General features: G+C 40.9%; 1 protein-coding gene across 1 annotated transcript; it reads left to right on the plus strand.

Annotated features, from left to right (window-relative positions):
• Positions 1-285: 285 nt before the first annotated feature.
• LOC308078866 (RNA polymerase II-associated protein 3-like) lies at positions 286-2,592 on the plus strand (the record flags this gene model as incomplete). Its single annotated transcript, XM_080420209.1, has 1 exon — positions 286-2,592. The coding sequence occupies one exon, from the start codon at positions 286-288 to the stop codon at positions 2,590-2,592; it is 2,307 nt and encodes a 768-aa protein (XP_080276335.1).
• Positions 2,593-14,788: the final 12,196 nt, after the last annotated feature.

Consider the following 14,788-nt stretch of genomic DNA (forward strand, 5'->3'; position numbering starts at 1 on the left):
ACTGAGCGCACCTTTCTAGTTGGAACTCCATATACAGTAGAGGTGGAACTCCATATTGGCGCAAGAGTGACGTCACAATGATTACATCACTACATTTCACAGCAGCAGATAATGCGAAGCTGGCTTTGGAAATCTATCAATATAAGTAGTGTGCAATATGACTCCATTCTTTTACACAGAAGAAATTGAACAATCCATTTGTTAAAAATAGAAGTTAATCCAGTGACAGATAAACTGTAAATAAAGATGGGGGGAAATAAAGATATTGAGTTACAAATTCTTGAAATGCAGCGGAATTCAGAGGATCTAAATAGCTTTGTGAGGGAACTAGACAGTTGGGAAACTGAAATAAAGACGAAAGACGAGGAACTGAGAACAGGAAACCTTGGAGAGATTCAGAAAGACTTCCCTGCTGTGCGTAACAAAAATTATAAAAAGAAAACCAAGAAGAAATCTGTGAGCAAAGCTGATACAAAGATAGAAGACGCCAAGAAAACACCAAGAATAACTGACTATAGTTCATGGGATAAATTTGACGCCGAAGAGGCTTTGGCAATGATTGATAAGGACGATAGCCCTGTGGTATCAAATGACTCTGACCCAGAGGAACCCACTGTTGATCGAAAGAAAGCTCTGTCTGAGGAACCCACTGTTGATCGAAAGAAAGCTCTGTCTGAGAAGGAAATGGGTAACACGTTTTTTAAAGAAGGAAAATATGATGATGCCATTCAATGCTACACCAATGGGATGGATGCAGACCCTTACAATCCTATTCTTCCCACAAACCGTGCTGCCTGCTTCTACAGACAAAAAAAATATGCTGAATCTGAGTCTGACTGCAACTTGGCGATTGCGTTGGACAGCAAGTACTTGAAAGCATTTGCACAAAGAGGCGCAGCACGATTCACCCTGCAAAAATGCAAATCTGCCTTGGAAGACTATGAAATGATTCTCAAGCTTGATCCTGGAAATCTTGATGCACAGAATGAATTGAAGAAAATAAAAGAAGCCTTGAAACATCATGGTGGCAAAACTCCAAGTCACGTCCCACAACCCGTGGCGGTCTCTGCAGTCGACCCCAAGCATCAAAGACTAATAGAGGACCAGCAGAGGCGGCAGGAAGCGGTTGTACAGAAAGACAGGGGGAATGCCTATTTCAAAGAGGGAAAGTATGATGAGGCTATAGAGTGCTACAGCAGAGGCATGGATGCAGATAGCACTAATGCTCTCTTAGCTGCTAATCGAGCTATGTCGAATCTCAAGTTGGAAAGGTACAAGGAGGCAGAGGAGGACTGCAGTAAAGCAATATCCCTGGACAGAACATATTCCAAGGCATTGTCCCGCAGAGCAACAGCAAGAGTTGCTCTAGGCAAGCTCATAGAGGCCAAAGAAGATTGCCAGGAGTTATTGAAACTGGAACCTGGTAACAAGCAGGCACTGAATGCTGTCCGGAAAATCCTAATTGACATAGGAGACAGTGGTCTTTTGGCAACACAGGACAATGCACCAAGGGGAACAATTCCACCTATCAACAAACCACCTCACTTGCACTCTACTAAACCACTGAGGAGAGTTGCTATTGAGGAAGTCAGTGGAAAGATCTTGGTGCCCAAGGCTAAGGAGGCCTCAGGTGTATCGACTGCCAGGCCCCAAACCCCTGGTGTAGTTAAGGAGGGTCAGGGCTCGCCACTGTCAACATCCCCCAGTACTAAGATGCTAAAGGTTGAGGAGATTGCAGACATCCCTGCACAGTCAACTTTCATTGAGGAGCTTGCAGACATCCTTGCACAGTCACCTTTCATTGAGGAGGTTGCAGACATCCCTGCACGGTCACTTTTCATTGAGGAGATTGCCGACATCCCTGCACGGTCACCTTTAATTGAGGAGATTGCAGACATACCTGCAGAGTCACCTTTCATTGAGGAGATTGCAGACATCCCTGCACGGTCACTTTTCATTGAGGAGATTGCCGACATCCCTGCAGAGTCACCTTTCATTGAGGAGATTGCAGACATACCTGCAGAGTCACCTTTCATTGAGGAGATTGCAGACATACCTGCAGAGTCACCTTTCATTGAGGAGATTGCCGACATCCCTGCACGGTCACCTGTTATGTTCCCTGAGCAGGATAATGTTGGAGGACAAGAAAAAGCAAGGAAGGAACACATCGGTTTTCCCCCAGAGATGCCAAATGCACCCTCAAAAGTATCCCAGGTTGTCCCACCTCCTCCCACCAATGTCTTTCAGCTTGAAGCTGACCTCAGGAAGATTGGAAATCAGCCTGAAATTACTTACAAATATCTGAGGCAAATTGATCCAGAGGCATATGCAAACATCTTCCAGAATTCCCTTGAACCTGACATTCTCAGTCAGCTCTTGTACACTATAAATGTTTTCTTCACCAAGAATGAAACACCAACGCTCATACTGGAGATCCTCAGGAGTCTAGCAAGTGTGAGACGCTTCGACATGGCGGTTATGTTCATGTCCTCCCCAGAGAAGAAAGTTCTACAAGAACTGTTTGACTTTCTTCACCAAGCAGACAGGGACACATCATCCATTGAAGCCTTGCAAAAGAAATATGGAGTGTGATGCTTGAATTTCACAGAAAATTTTGTGTTCAGCATCACCCCTGGGAGCTGCCGGAGATGCCAAGTCATCTCAATTCTCAACTATTTTGTTCATTCTAGCTGCCTGCTAAATTGAACTGAGCCTTCATAAATTTGACATTAAGTGTAGTGTTTTTGCTTTATGAAGAAAGATAGTGGAAGCAGAACGTGTTCACCTATACTTTCGTTTGCAGGAATTCAATCTTCTGGCCAACAATTATGATAATCAGTCGGGTTGGGTTTGGGCTTTGCAAAATAAAAATAAAAAAAGCACCGACAAATGAGGTCTAACACTCCAAAGCAACAGGTATGCCCATGGGAAGCAGCTAACAACAACCCAAAATATACAATGCCACCAATAATGTGTCTTTTGGTTTCCTTTTTTTTATTTATAATAACGTTGCAAGGTTCTATTGCAAGTGTGCAAAACTGCTTAGCAAGAACAGAAAGGAGCAGGGAATGTGTGTGTGTGTGTGTGCGCGTGCATGTAATGTATGTGCGTGAGCATATTATTGTTCCTCCACATTGTGTTGTAAAGAAGCCTTGTGCTCAAAGATCTGAATGAAGTGTGTATGGTATTATTAATGATTTAGTCTTGTGTTTTATATTCCATTATTTAACATTTAAATTGTTAAAGTTGAAAGTTTTTATGAGTCAAAACACATAATCAGAGTTGCGGTTTCAGTTACCTAATTTGTCAAGTTTATTCATTGTCTCCGCCAGGCCGAAAGGCATGGCGAGAGTATGTTTTCGCCCCTGTCCGTCCGTCATTCTGTCATTTTGTGTACAGCTAATCTCTGCCACCGTTGGCTTGATCGCAGCGAAACTGTGCACACACAGTCCCTGGATGCCAGAGCAGAACCTCTGCTCCAAATTTTTCACATGGGCCTTTTATAGTGCCACCAGGAGGCCGATTTGTGCAAAACACATTTTTGGACAGTACTCCTACAAATTTTGGCCCAAAATCCGGCAAATCGGTACACGGTATCTCTATAGTCATTTAAAGAAACGGCTCATTTCAGATTTTTCATATTCCATCCTGATTGGCAAAAAATGGCTTTCAAATTTTGCAGGAGTACTCCGTTTTGAACAAAATGCCTCAAATCATGAACACAGCATGCAATTTCCGTGAAATGTTGCACACACATTCCCATTAGGCCGAGGAAGGAATGCCATTTGAAAATGTTCAAATCAGCCTCATGGTGGCGCTGTAACAGGCCACTTCGTGCTTTTACCTATAACTGCACCGATCAGTGTAAAACTTTGTATGCACACTGTCTAGAGGCCAAGGAAAAACCTTTGCCCTGCATTTTTCACATTTGCCTTTTATAGCGCCACCAGGAGGCAGACTTATGTAAAACACATTTTGTGATATTAAGCCTTCAGATTTGATCCAAATTTGACGCAAATCGGTACACATGATCTCTATAGCCATGTGATCAAGACGGATCTGTTTGATTTTTCATATTCCATCCTGATTGGCTAAGATTGACATGTAATGTTTACAGGAGTGGCCCGTTTTGAACAAAATGCCGCAAATCATGAACGCACTGTCCGATTGCGGTGAAACTTTGAACACACATTTGCACTACGTTGAGGAACAAATGCCACCCTTTTAACATTGGCCTGTTATAGCGCCACCAGCAGGTCAAATTTAGCAAAACACATTTTTAGAACAAAATGCCTCAAATCATGCATGCAGTGTCCGATTGCTGTGCAAGGCCTAGGAAGAAATGGCACCCTTTTCACATTGGCCTATTATAGCGCCACCAGGAGGCCACAATAACCTACCTGACCTGGCGGAGACCTGTGCTCCGAGGAGCACTTTTTCTAGTTGATTCTATAATTGTCAGGCTCCTCTCTGCATTGGTGTGCATAACTTTAGTCACAGTTTCCTGAAGGTAGCATACCCATTTCCTGTTTGGTTTATTTTACTGATCCAGTGATATACTGAATTAATCAGTATAGTATAGTATAGTAGTTATCGAGGGTGTAGGTCAAGCCTCTAATGATACATTACAACAGCAGAACAACAGCAATATTATGGTCCAATTTTGTCTGTAAAACACTTGATTAAAAATAAATCCTCATCAGATTCAAATGATGGAAGTTACTGTGTTCATTGTGTCACACAAATGTTTCATTTTAGGTTTAAAAGTAAAACATGGAAATTTGGCCTGTTTTTCTCACTTTTAATTTGAAGAGAAAAACGAATTATATGTTAGTACCCAGACCATTCCTCCTGTGTCCTTCTCTCGACATCCCTGCACGGTCACCTGTTATGTTCCCTGAGCAGGATAATGTTGGAGGACAAGAAAAAGCAAGGAAGGAACACATCGGTTTTCCCCCAGAGATGCCAAATGCACCCTCAAAAGTATCCCAGGTTGTCCCACCTCCTCCCACCAATGTCTTTCAGCTTGAAGCTGACCTCAGGAAGATTGGAAATCAGCCTGAAATTACTTACAAATATCTGAGGCAAATTGATCCAGAGGCATATGCAAACATCTTCCAGAATTCCCTTGAACCTGACATTCTCAGTCAGCTCTTGTACACTATAAATGTTTTCTTCACCAAGAATGAAACACCAACGCTCATACTGGAGATCCTCAGGAGTCTAGCAAGTGTGAGACGCTTCGACATGGCGGTTATGTTCATGTCCTCCCCAGAGAAGAAAGTTCTACAAGAACTGTTTGACTTTCTTCACCAAGCAGACAGGGACACATCATCCATTGAAGCCTTGCAAAAGAAATATGGAGTGTGATGCTTGAATTTCACAGAAAATGTTGTGTTCAGCATCACCCCTGGGAGCTGCCGGAGATGCCAAGTCATCTCAATTCTCAACTATTTTGTTCATTCTAGCTGCCTGCTAAATTGAACTGAGCCTTCATAAATTTGACATTAAGTGTAGTGTTTTTGCTTTATGAAGAAAGATAGTGGAAGCAGAACGTGTTCACCTATACTTTCGTTTGCAGGAATTCAATCTTCTGGCCAACAATTATGATAATCAGTCGGGTTGGGTTTGGGCTTTGCAAAATAAAAATAAAAAAAGCACCGACAAATGAGGTCTAACACTCCAAAGCAACAGGTATGCCCATGGGAAGCAGCTAACAACAACCCAAAATATACAATGCCACCAATAATGTGTCTTTTGGTTTCCTTTTTTTTATTTATAATAACGTTGCAAGGTTCTATTGCAAGTGTGCAAAACTGCTTAGCAAGAACAGAAAGGAGCAGGGAATGTGTGTGTGTGTGTGCGCGTGCATGTAATGTATGTGCGTGAGCATATTATTGTTCCTCCACATTGTGTTGTAAAGAAGCCTTGTGCTCAAAGATCTGAATGAAGTGTGTATGGTATTATTAATGATTTAGTCTTGTGTTTTATATTCCATTATTTAACATTTAAATTGTTAAAGTTGAAAGTTTTTATGAGTCAAAACACATAATCAGAGTTGCGGTTTCAGTTACCTAATTTGTCAAGTTTATTCATTGTCTCCGCCAGGCCGAAAGGCATGGCGAGAGTATGTTTTCGCCCCTGTCCGTCCGTCATTCTGTCATTTTGTGTACAGCTAATCTCTGCCACCGTTGGCTTGATCGCAGCGAAACTGTGCACACACAGTCCCTGGATGCCAGAGCAGAACCTCTGCTCCAAATTTTTCACATGGGCCTTTTATAGTGCCACCAGGAGGCCGATTTGTGCAAAACACATTTTTGGACAGTACTCCTACAAATTTTGGCCCAAAATCCGGCAAATCGGTACACGGTATCTCTATAGTCATTTAAAGAAACGGCTCATTTCAGATTTTTCATATTCCATCCTGATTGGCAAAAAATGGCTTTCAAATTTTGCAGGAGTACTCCGTTTTGAACAAAATGCCTCAAATCATGAACACAGCATGCAATTTCCGTGAAATGTTGCACACACATTCCCATTAGGCCGAGGAAGGAATGCCATTTGAAAATGTTCAAATCAGCCTCATGGTGGCGCTGTAACAGGCCACTTCGTGCTTTTACCTATAACTGCACCGATCAGTGTAAAACTTTGTATGCACACTGTCTAGAGGCCAAGGAAAAACCTTTGCCCTGCATTTTTCACATTTGCCTTTTATAGCGCCACCAGGAGGCAGACTTATGTAAAACACATTTTGTGATATTAAGCCTTCAGATTTGATCCAAATTTGACGCAAATCGGTACACATGATCTCTATAGCCATGTGATCAAGACGGATCTGTTTGATTTTTCATATTCCATCCTGATTGGCTAAGATTGACATGTAATGTTTACAGGAGTGGCCCGTTTTGAACAAAATGCCGCAAATCATGAACGCACTGTCCGATTGCGGTGAAACTTTGAACACACATTTGCACTACGTTGAGGAACAAATGCCACCCTTTTAACATTGGCCTGTTATAGCGCCACCAGCAGGTCAAATTTAGCAAAACACATTTTTAGAACAAAATGCCTCAAATCATGCATGCAGTGTCCGATTGCTGTGCAAGGCCTAGGAAGAAATGGCACCCTTTTCACATTGGCCTATTATAGCGCCACCAGGAGGCCACAATAACCTACCTGACCTGGCGGAGACCTGTGCTCCGAGGAGCACTTTTTCTAGTTGATTCTATAATTGTCAGGCTCCTCTCTGCATTGGTGTGCATAACTTTAGTCACAGTTTCCTGAAGGTAGCATACCCATTTCCTGTTTGGTTTATTTTACTGATCCAGTGATATACTGAATTAATCAGTATAGTATAGTATAGTAGTTATCGAGGGTGTAGGTCAAGCCTCTAATGATACATTACAACAGCAGAACAACAGCAATATTATGGTCCAATTTTGTCTGTAAAACACTTGATTAAAAATAAATCCTCATCAGATTCAAATGATGGAAGTTACTGTGTTCATTGTGTCACACAAATGTTTCATTTTAGGTTTAAAAGTAAAACATGGAAATTTGGCCTGTTTTTCTCACTTTTAATTTGAAGAGAAAAACGAATTATATGTTAGTACCCAGACCATTCCTCCTGTGTCCTTCTCTCGACATCCCTGCACGGTCACCTGTTATGTTCCCTGAGCAGGATAATGTTGGAGGACAAGAAAAAGCAAGGAAGGAACACATCGGTTTTCCCCCAGAGATGCCAAATGCACCCTCAAAAGTATCCCAGGTTGTCCCACCTCCTCCCACCAATGTCTTTCAGCTTGAAGCTGACCTCAGGAAGATTGGAAATCAGCCTGAAATTACTTACAAATATCTGAGGCAAATTGATCCAGAGGCATATGCAAACATCTTCCAGAATTCCCTTGAACCTGACATTCTCAGTCAGCTCTTGTACACTATAAATGTTTTCTTCACCAAGAATGAAACACCAACGCTCATACTGGAGATCCTCAGGAGTCTAGCAAGTGTGAGACGCTTCGACATGGCGGTTATGTTCATGTCCTCCCCAGAGAAGAAAGTTCTACAAGAACTGTTTGACTTTCTTCACCAAGCAGACAGGGACACATCATCCATTGAAGCCTTGCAAAAGAAATATGGAGTGTGATGCTTGAATTTCACAGAAAATGTTGTGTTCAGCATCACCCCTGGGAGCTGCCGGAGATGCCAAGTCATCTCAATTCTCAACTATTTTGTTCATTCTAGCTGCCTGCTAAATTGAACTGAGCCTTCATAAATTTGACATTAAGTGTAGTGTTTTTGCTTTATGAAGAAAGATAGTGGAAGCAGAACGTGTTCACCTATACTTTCGTTTGCAGGAATTCAATCTTCTGGCCAACAATTATGATAATCAGTCGGGTTGGGTTTGGGCTTTGCAAAATAAAAATAAAAAAAGCACCGACAAATGAGGTCTAACACTCCAAAGCAACAGGTATGCCCATGGGAAGCAGCTAACAACAACCCAAAATATACAATGCCACCAATAATGTGTCTTTTGGTTTCCTTTTTTTTATTTATAATAACGTTGCAAGGTTCTATTGCAAGTGTGCAAAACTGCTTAGCAAGAACAGAAAGGAGCAGGGAATGTGTGTGTGTGTGTGCGCGTGCATGTAATGTATGTGCGTGAGCATATTATTGTTCCTCCACATTGTGTTGTAAAGAAGCCTTGTGCTCAAAGATCTGAATGAAGTGTGTATGGTATTATTAATGATTTAGTCTTGTGTTTTATATTCCATTATTTAACATTTAAATTGTTAAAGTTGAAAGTTTTTATGAGTCAAAACACATAATCAGAGTTGCGGTTTCAGTTACCTAATTTGTCAAGTTTATTCATTGTCTCCGCCAGGCCGAAAGGCATGGCGAGAGTATGTTTTCGCCCCTGTCCGTCCGTCATTCTGTCATTTTGTGTACAGCTAATCTCTGCCACCGTTGGCTTGATCGCAGCGAAACTGTGCACACACAGTCCCTGGATGCCAGAGCAGAACCTCTGCTCCTAATTTTTCACATGGGCCTTTTATAGTGCCACCAGGAGGCCGATTTGTGCAAAACACATTTTTGGACAGTACTCCTACAAATTTTGGCCCAAAATCCGGCAAATCGGTACACGGTATCTCTATAGTCATTTAAAGAAACGGCTCATTTCAGATTTTTCATATTCCATCCTGATTGGCAAAAAATGGCTTTCAAATTTTGCAGGAGTACTCCGTTTTGAACAAAATGCCTCAAATCATGAACACAGCATGCAATTTCCGTGAAATGTTGCACACACATTCCCATTAGGCCGAGGAAGGAATGCCATTTGAAAATGTTCAAATCAGCCTCATGGTGGCGCTGTAACAGGCCACTTCGTGCTTTTACCTATAACTGCACCGATCAGTGTAAAACTTTGTATGCACACTGTCTAGAGGCCAAGGAAAAACCTTTGCCCTGCATTTTTCACATTTGCCTTTTATAGCGCCACCAGGAGGCAGACTTATGTAAAACACATTTTGTGATATTAAGCCTTCAGATTTGATCCAAATTTGACGCAAATCGGTACACATGATCTCTATAGCCATGTGATCAAGACGGATCTGTTTGATTTTTCATATTCCATCCTGATTGGCTAAGATTGACATGTAATGTTTACAGGAGTGGCCCGTTTTGAACAAAATGCCGCAAATCATGAACGCACTGTCCGATTGCGGTGAAACTTTGAACACACATTTGCACTACGTTGAGGAACAAATGCCACCCTTTTAACATTGGCCTGTTATAGCGCCACCAGCAGGTCAAATTTAGCAAAACACATTTTTAGAACAAAATGCCTCAAATCATGCATGCAGTGTCCGATTGCTGTGCAAGGCCTAGGAAGAAATGGCACCCTTTTCACATTGGCCTATTATAGCGCCACCAGGAGGCCACAATAACCTACCTGACCTGGCGGAGACCTGTGCTCCGAGGAGCACTTTTTCTAGTTGATTCTATAATTGTCAGGCTCCTCTCTGCATTGGTGTGCATAACTTTAGTCACAGTTTCCTGAAGGTAGCATACCCATTTCCTGTTTGGTTTATTTTACTGATCCAGTGATATACTGAATTAATCAGTATAGTATAGTATAGTAGTTATCGAGGGTGTAGGTCAAGCCTCTAATGATACATTACAACAGCAGAACAACAGCAATATTATGGTCCAATTTTGTCTGTAAAACACTTGATTAAAAATAAATCCTCATCAGATTCAAATGATGGAAGTTACTGTGTTCATTGTGTCACACAAATGTTTCATTTTAGGTTTAAAAGTAAAACATGGAAATTTGGCCTGTTTTTCTCACTTTTAATTTGAAGAGAAAAACGAATTATATGTTAGTACCCAGACCATTCCTCCTGTGTCCTTCTCTCTCCCTTCCAGCAAACACCATTAGGGCGCGCTCCCACCGCACTTTTATTTTACCTCTGATGGGAAATCTGCCCAGAGGTAAAATAAAAGTGCGGTACGGGACTGGGAGCGCGCCCTTAGCGTGTAGGAAAAGCTAAAAAGATCTATAGTGAGATCCACATGTGCTTTGAAGCACCTGATTCGAATGCTATCAATGCATTGAATGGGTTAAATAGGCGACTTATTAGACCTTTGATTTGAATGGGCGAAATAGGCAACCTACTTACCTACCCGCGATTTATCAGACCATTCATTGGGTGTTATCAAGACATACTGGCCTACCAACGGAGATGACTTAAATAGTTCAGTTTCGGTTTTGGTTTTGGTTTCGGACCATGTTCGAAGCCGGTGCTTTGAAGAGGGATAGCTTCAAAAGTATAAAAGTGATCAAAAAGTTAAACACAGCAATGGAAGTCATAATCAGTACACCACTGATTATGACTTCCATTGCTGTGTTTAACTTAGCTTAGTGTAACTAAATACATTTACTCAAGGATTGGAGTATTTTCAATGTTCTGTACTTAACTCCTCCATTTCAAAAGCTACAAGCTATTTCAAAATGACATGAACAAGTGCAAGATTCCACAGTAAGCTGATTTTGTTTACAGTTTGAAGTGGTGTTCTAGGTGGAAATATGTACTGTATGACTAGTAATGTGGCAACGTTTTGGTAAGATACTATAAATAGTTTGGGGAACATGAGTGTGTTCCATGCTGCTGCAGCGAGCCCACAACAATACATTTTCTTGAATCACACCCCAGAATCAGTTTCAGTGATTCCAAGTATGTGATTAAAGAGCTGACTGGACATAAATAAACAATGCACAACCATGTTTTATAAATGTTTCTAATTCACTCTCACATGTATTCATTCCTTTTTTCCCTCTATGTACCATTAAGGAGTGACACGAATAAACAATACAAAAAAGGGACACAATTATTTCACATCAAACTTTTATTTTGGTAATGCCTCCAGTCATACAGGTTGATGATTTTATTGGTGGTGACGCCGATTCAACCTTGTCTCGAATGATGAATGTGTCGATTCATTGCCTCGTTATAATCATGTACTCATATCACATCGGCAGCAAAAGAACCCCACCGCTCATAAGATGCAATGTAAAAGTGGTCACAGCCTCACGTGTAAAAATGCATCCCATCAAACTATCAGATGCTGTTTTTCTCCCAGTGTGGAGGAAGAATGCTTAGGATTTTTTCTGTGATCTCTCGCTCTTGAAATATATATTTCTTGGTTTCTGTTGTGTGTAAACAATAATAACAATTCAAAGCAGTTGTCCCCCAAACCCCACCTCCAGTGGCTGTCATAAGAACGGAGGGAGCGCTTTATGATCATGGCACCAGAACCTGTTTGGCTCGCGCAGCTGCAGCCCGTCAAGCCTAATTTATGCTCCGTCCTGCGAAGGTGTCGTGCGGAGAGAACGGCCGAGAATAGCAGACCCCCAAGCTCACAGCAGTCTCACCCGCAACGCGGTTGTGAGCTTGTATGTCAGCTGTTCTCTGTGAGCAATACTGTTGCGCGATGAAGTATATGTCTCGCTAGGGCACACCCCACCAGCCAACACACAAGAGGAGGTTGAATGAACTGAAACCAGCGCACCCCAAAACAGCAGTGGGAATTGATTACATGAAACAGTCACCTGTGCGTCCAGTCTCAATGTTTGTAAACAAATAATAGTTTTTTTGGCAAATGTGTGTCCATATGCATCAGCAAAAATAGAGGCCCAGTTTGGATCAGAGAATGGTTTGATCATAGTGGAATATTCAATTCCACTATGCACAGAGGTCCCTGGTGTGGCTATTCTGATGGCAGACCCCTGACTAGTGTTGGTGCGGACTGACTTGGTGTAGGAGTGTGCGTGCACAGTTTCACGCCTATCCAGAGACCGACTCGCCTCACTAATGCTGCCCGCCTATGAGCACTCCTCCTGGGCATAGAACCCACCAAAAAAAGCAGATCTACAAACTCACCACGTGTGGCCCTTAACGATATGATATATGATATATTAACGTTGGTTAAGTTGTAGTGACTGAACCATTAATTACCATGAATTAATGATTAATTAATGATGAACTTGTGATTAATTAATGCAGTTAATCATTAATTAAGCATTAATTACGTGTATGAATGTGACAAAAACACAACAATCTCCGTGAATTCTATAGCTTCATGGGGTGAGTGTTAGATTTATTTTTTTAAAGGCATTGTTTTGGGTGAAGTACCCCTTGGCGGTAGGGCTCATTCACTTTTCACCTTTTTAGGGGCCCAGCTAGTTGTGTGCTCAGCCCTGACTACAGTCTATTCCAGTGGATCTCAAACTTTTCAGGCCGCGACCCCCTCCCAAAGGAATCATTTTGAACCGGGGTTCCCCCACCCTGACAAACACTTTGGAATTGAGGCATTACATTAAGTTTGACTCGGTTCCACAGATATATTGTGAAAATAGCCGTTCTACACAATGTTTGCCTCTTTCTAAGGTCTTATTTAACTGATATTTTTTTTCTTTACATAACATATGTTTTTTTTTTTTTTTTTGTGCAGTAATGGTCTTTTTAGAGGTATTAAAAAGGTCTTAAAATACCTTAAATTGCATGTAACCTGCATACACTTACATTATACTGTAGGCTGTGTTTGTTTTTCTCACTCAACTGCTGAGTGAGAAAACAATGTTGCACATTAAGCTGGAGCTTAACTCATAGACATCTGTGACCCTGACTACAAAAACATCAAAACCCCCAAAACTAAAGATTAAGTTTCCTCCTGAAATGGAGTACAGTGGAAGTATGAAGCATACAATGGATATACCAGTGGTGTAAAGAAACGAATTACATTTACTCAAATACTGTACCACAATTTTGAGGTACTTTTACTTTAGTGGAGTATTTCCAATTAACCACTTCATCCCTATATATATTTCGTCTATTTGAAAATAGCCGATCTACAGGCTTGTAGATTTGCTGTTTTCAAAGGATTTTGAAACATTTGGAAACTTGGGAAATGGGACATTCTGCGTATGAGTAATTTTTACTTTTGATACTTTTGAAGTCAATACTTTTGTACTGTTACTCCAGTAAATTATGATTACCGGACTTTTACTTGTAAGGGCACGGTCACAACAAAGTTTAATTTGACCTATGAGGGTGTATTCTGCCAGTGCTTTTCAATGGGAGTGGAGTGGTTTCTTGCCATTCGCAAGAATGGTAAGAACCTTGCGAAAACCTGGCCAAACATTTGCCGTCAGGTGACCCTGCCAATCACCCCACCAACCTTGTTGGTGGGGTGATTGTTATGCTATTTTTATACCACTGACATGGTCAACCACCTAGCCAAGAAGAACTATCAAGTTTCATTGGCTACAAGGATGCTTTAAGAATGGCCTCTAAAGTCCTTTAAAGGGCATTCCTTCTTTTACTTTCTGCTTAGCTTGCAATCAACAGCCAATATAAGCATGCTGAGACGGTTAACACAGAACCCATTGCAGAGGAGTTCAGAGTTCCATTAGGCGGTAAGTGAGACTTCATCTGTCCTTCATGGTCATATAAATGTGTTGTTATGATGATGTTAGCTATTCATAGTCATAAATGTTTTAGAGGTGTTAGCTACCTATTCCTAGTATAAATCTATTATGTTTTTTTAACCTGACTCCGTATATAGTGCCACATACTGTAGCTACCCACAACCCGGGGTTACACACAATGAGTGGGCAGGATAATTGATGTTATATTGTACAGATTGAAATGATTGATTGTGTGTTATTTTATTTATAATGATATGGTTTGGGCCAGATTGGAATGTCCTTTTGTTCATTCAGTTCTATTTAGATTTCAATTATGTATTGATTATATAAATAATAATTAGCATTACATGTACTTTTACATCTACTAGAGTTATTATTATTATTTTAAAGTAGCATTATGTTTTACTTGAGTACAGTTTGGCTAGTCTACCCACCTCTGACTGTAACATTAATTCATACAATGGAATCAAAGTGCATTAGAAAGAGGAAGAAAATCTAGCACTGTTTCAGTAAGAAAAAACAAGAAACATGGCTGTAATGACAAAAAATAACTGGGTGAAAGCTAATAACAAACACACAAACGAAAATAACTGAATTGGCAGGCCTCATTTCATTTCATTGCATGTAATAAGACTAATAATATTGAAATGTGGAACTAATAAAGAACTGCATAATAAAGAATTTATGCAGTGGTGTGTGGCAAGAATGAACATTAGGATTCATATAATCTAATTTATTTCATGAATATAAATTGTATTGAATCATTCAACTCATGTTAATGTCCTAAAAAATATGTGT

Source organism: Gymnoscopelus braueri, assembly GCF_963280865.1.
Source record: "Gymnoscopelus braueri genome assembly, chromosome: 22".
Taxonomy (NCBI): Eukaryota; Metazoa; Chordata; class Actinopteri; order Myctophiformes; family Myctophidae; genus Gymnoscopelus; species Gymnoscopelus braueri.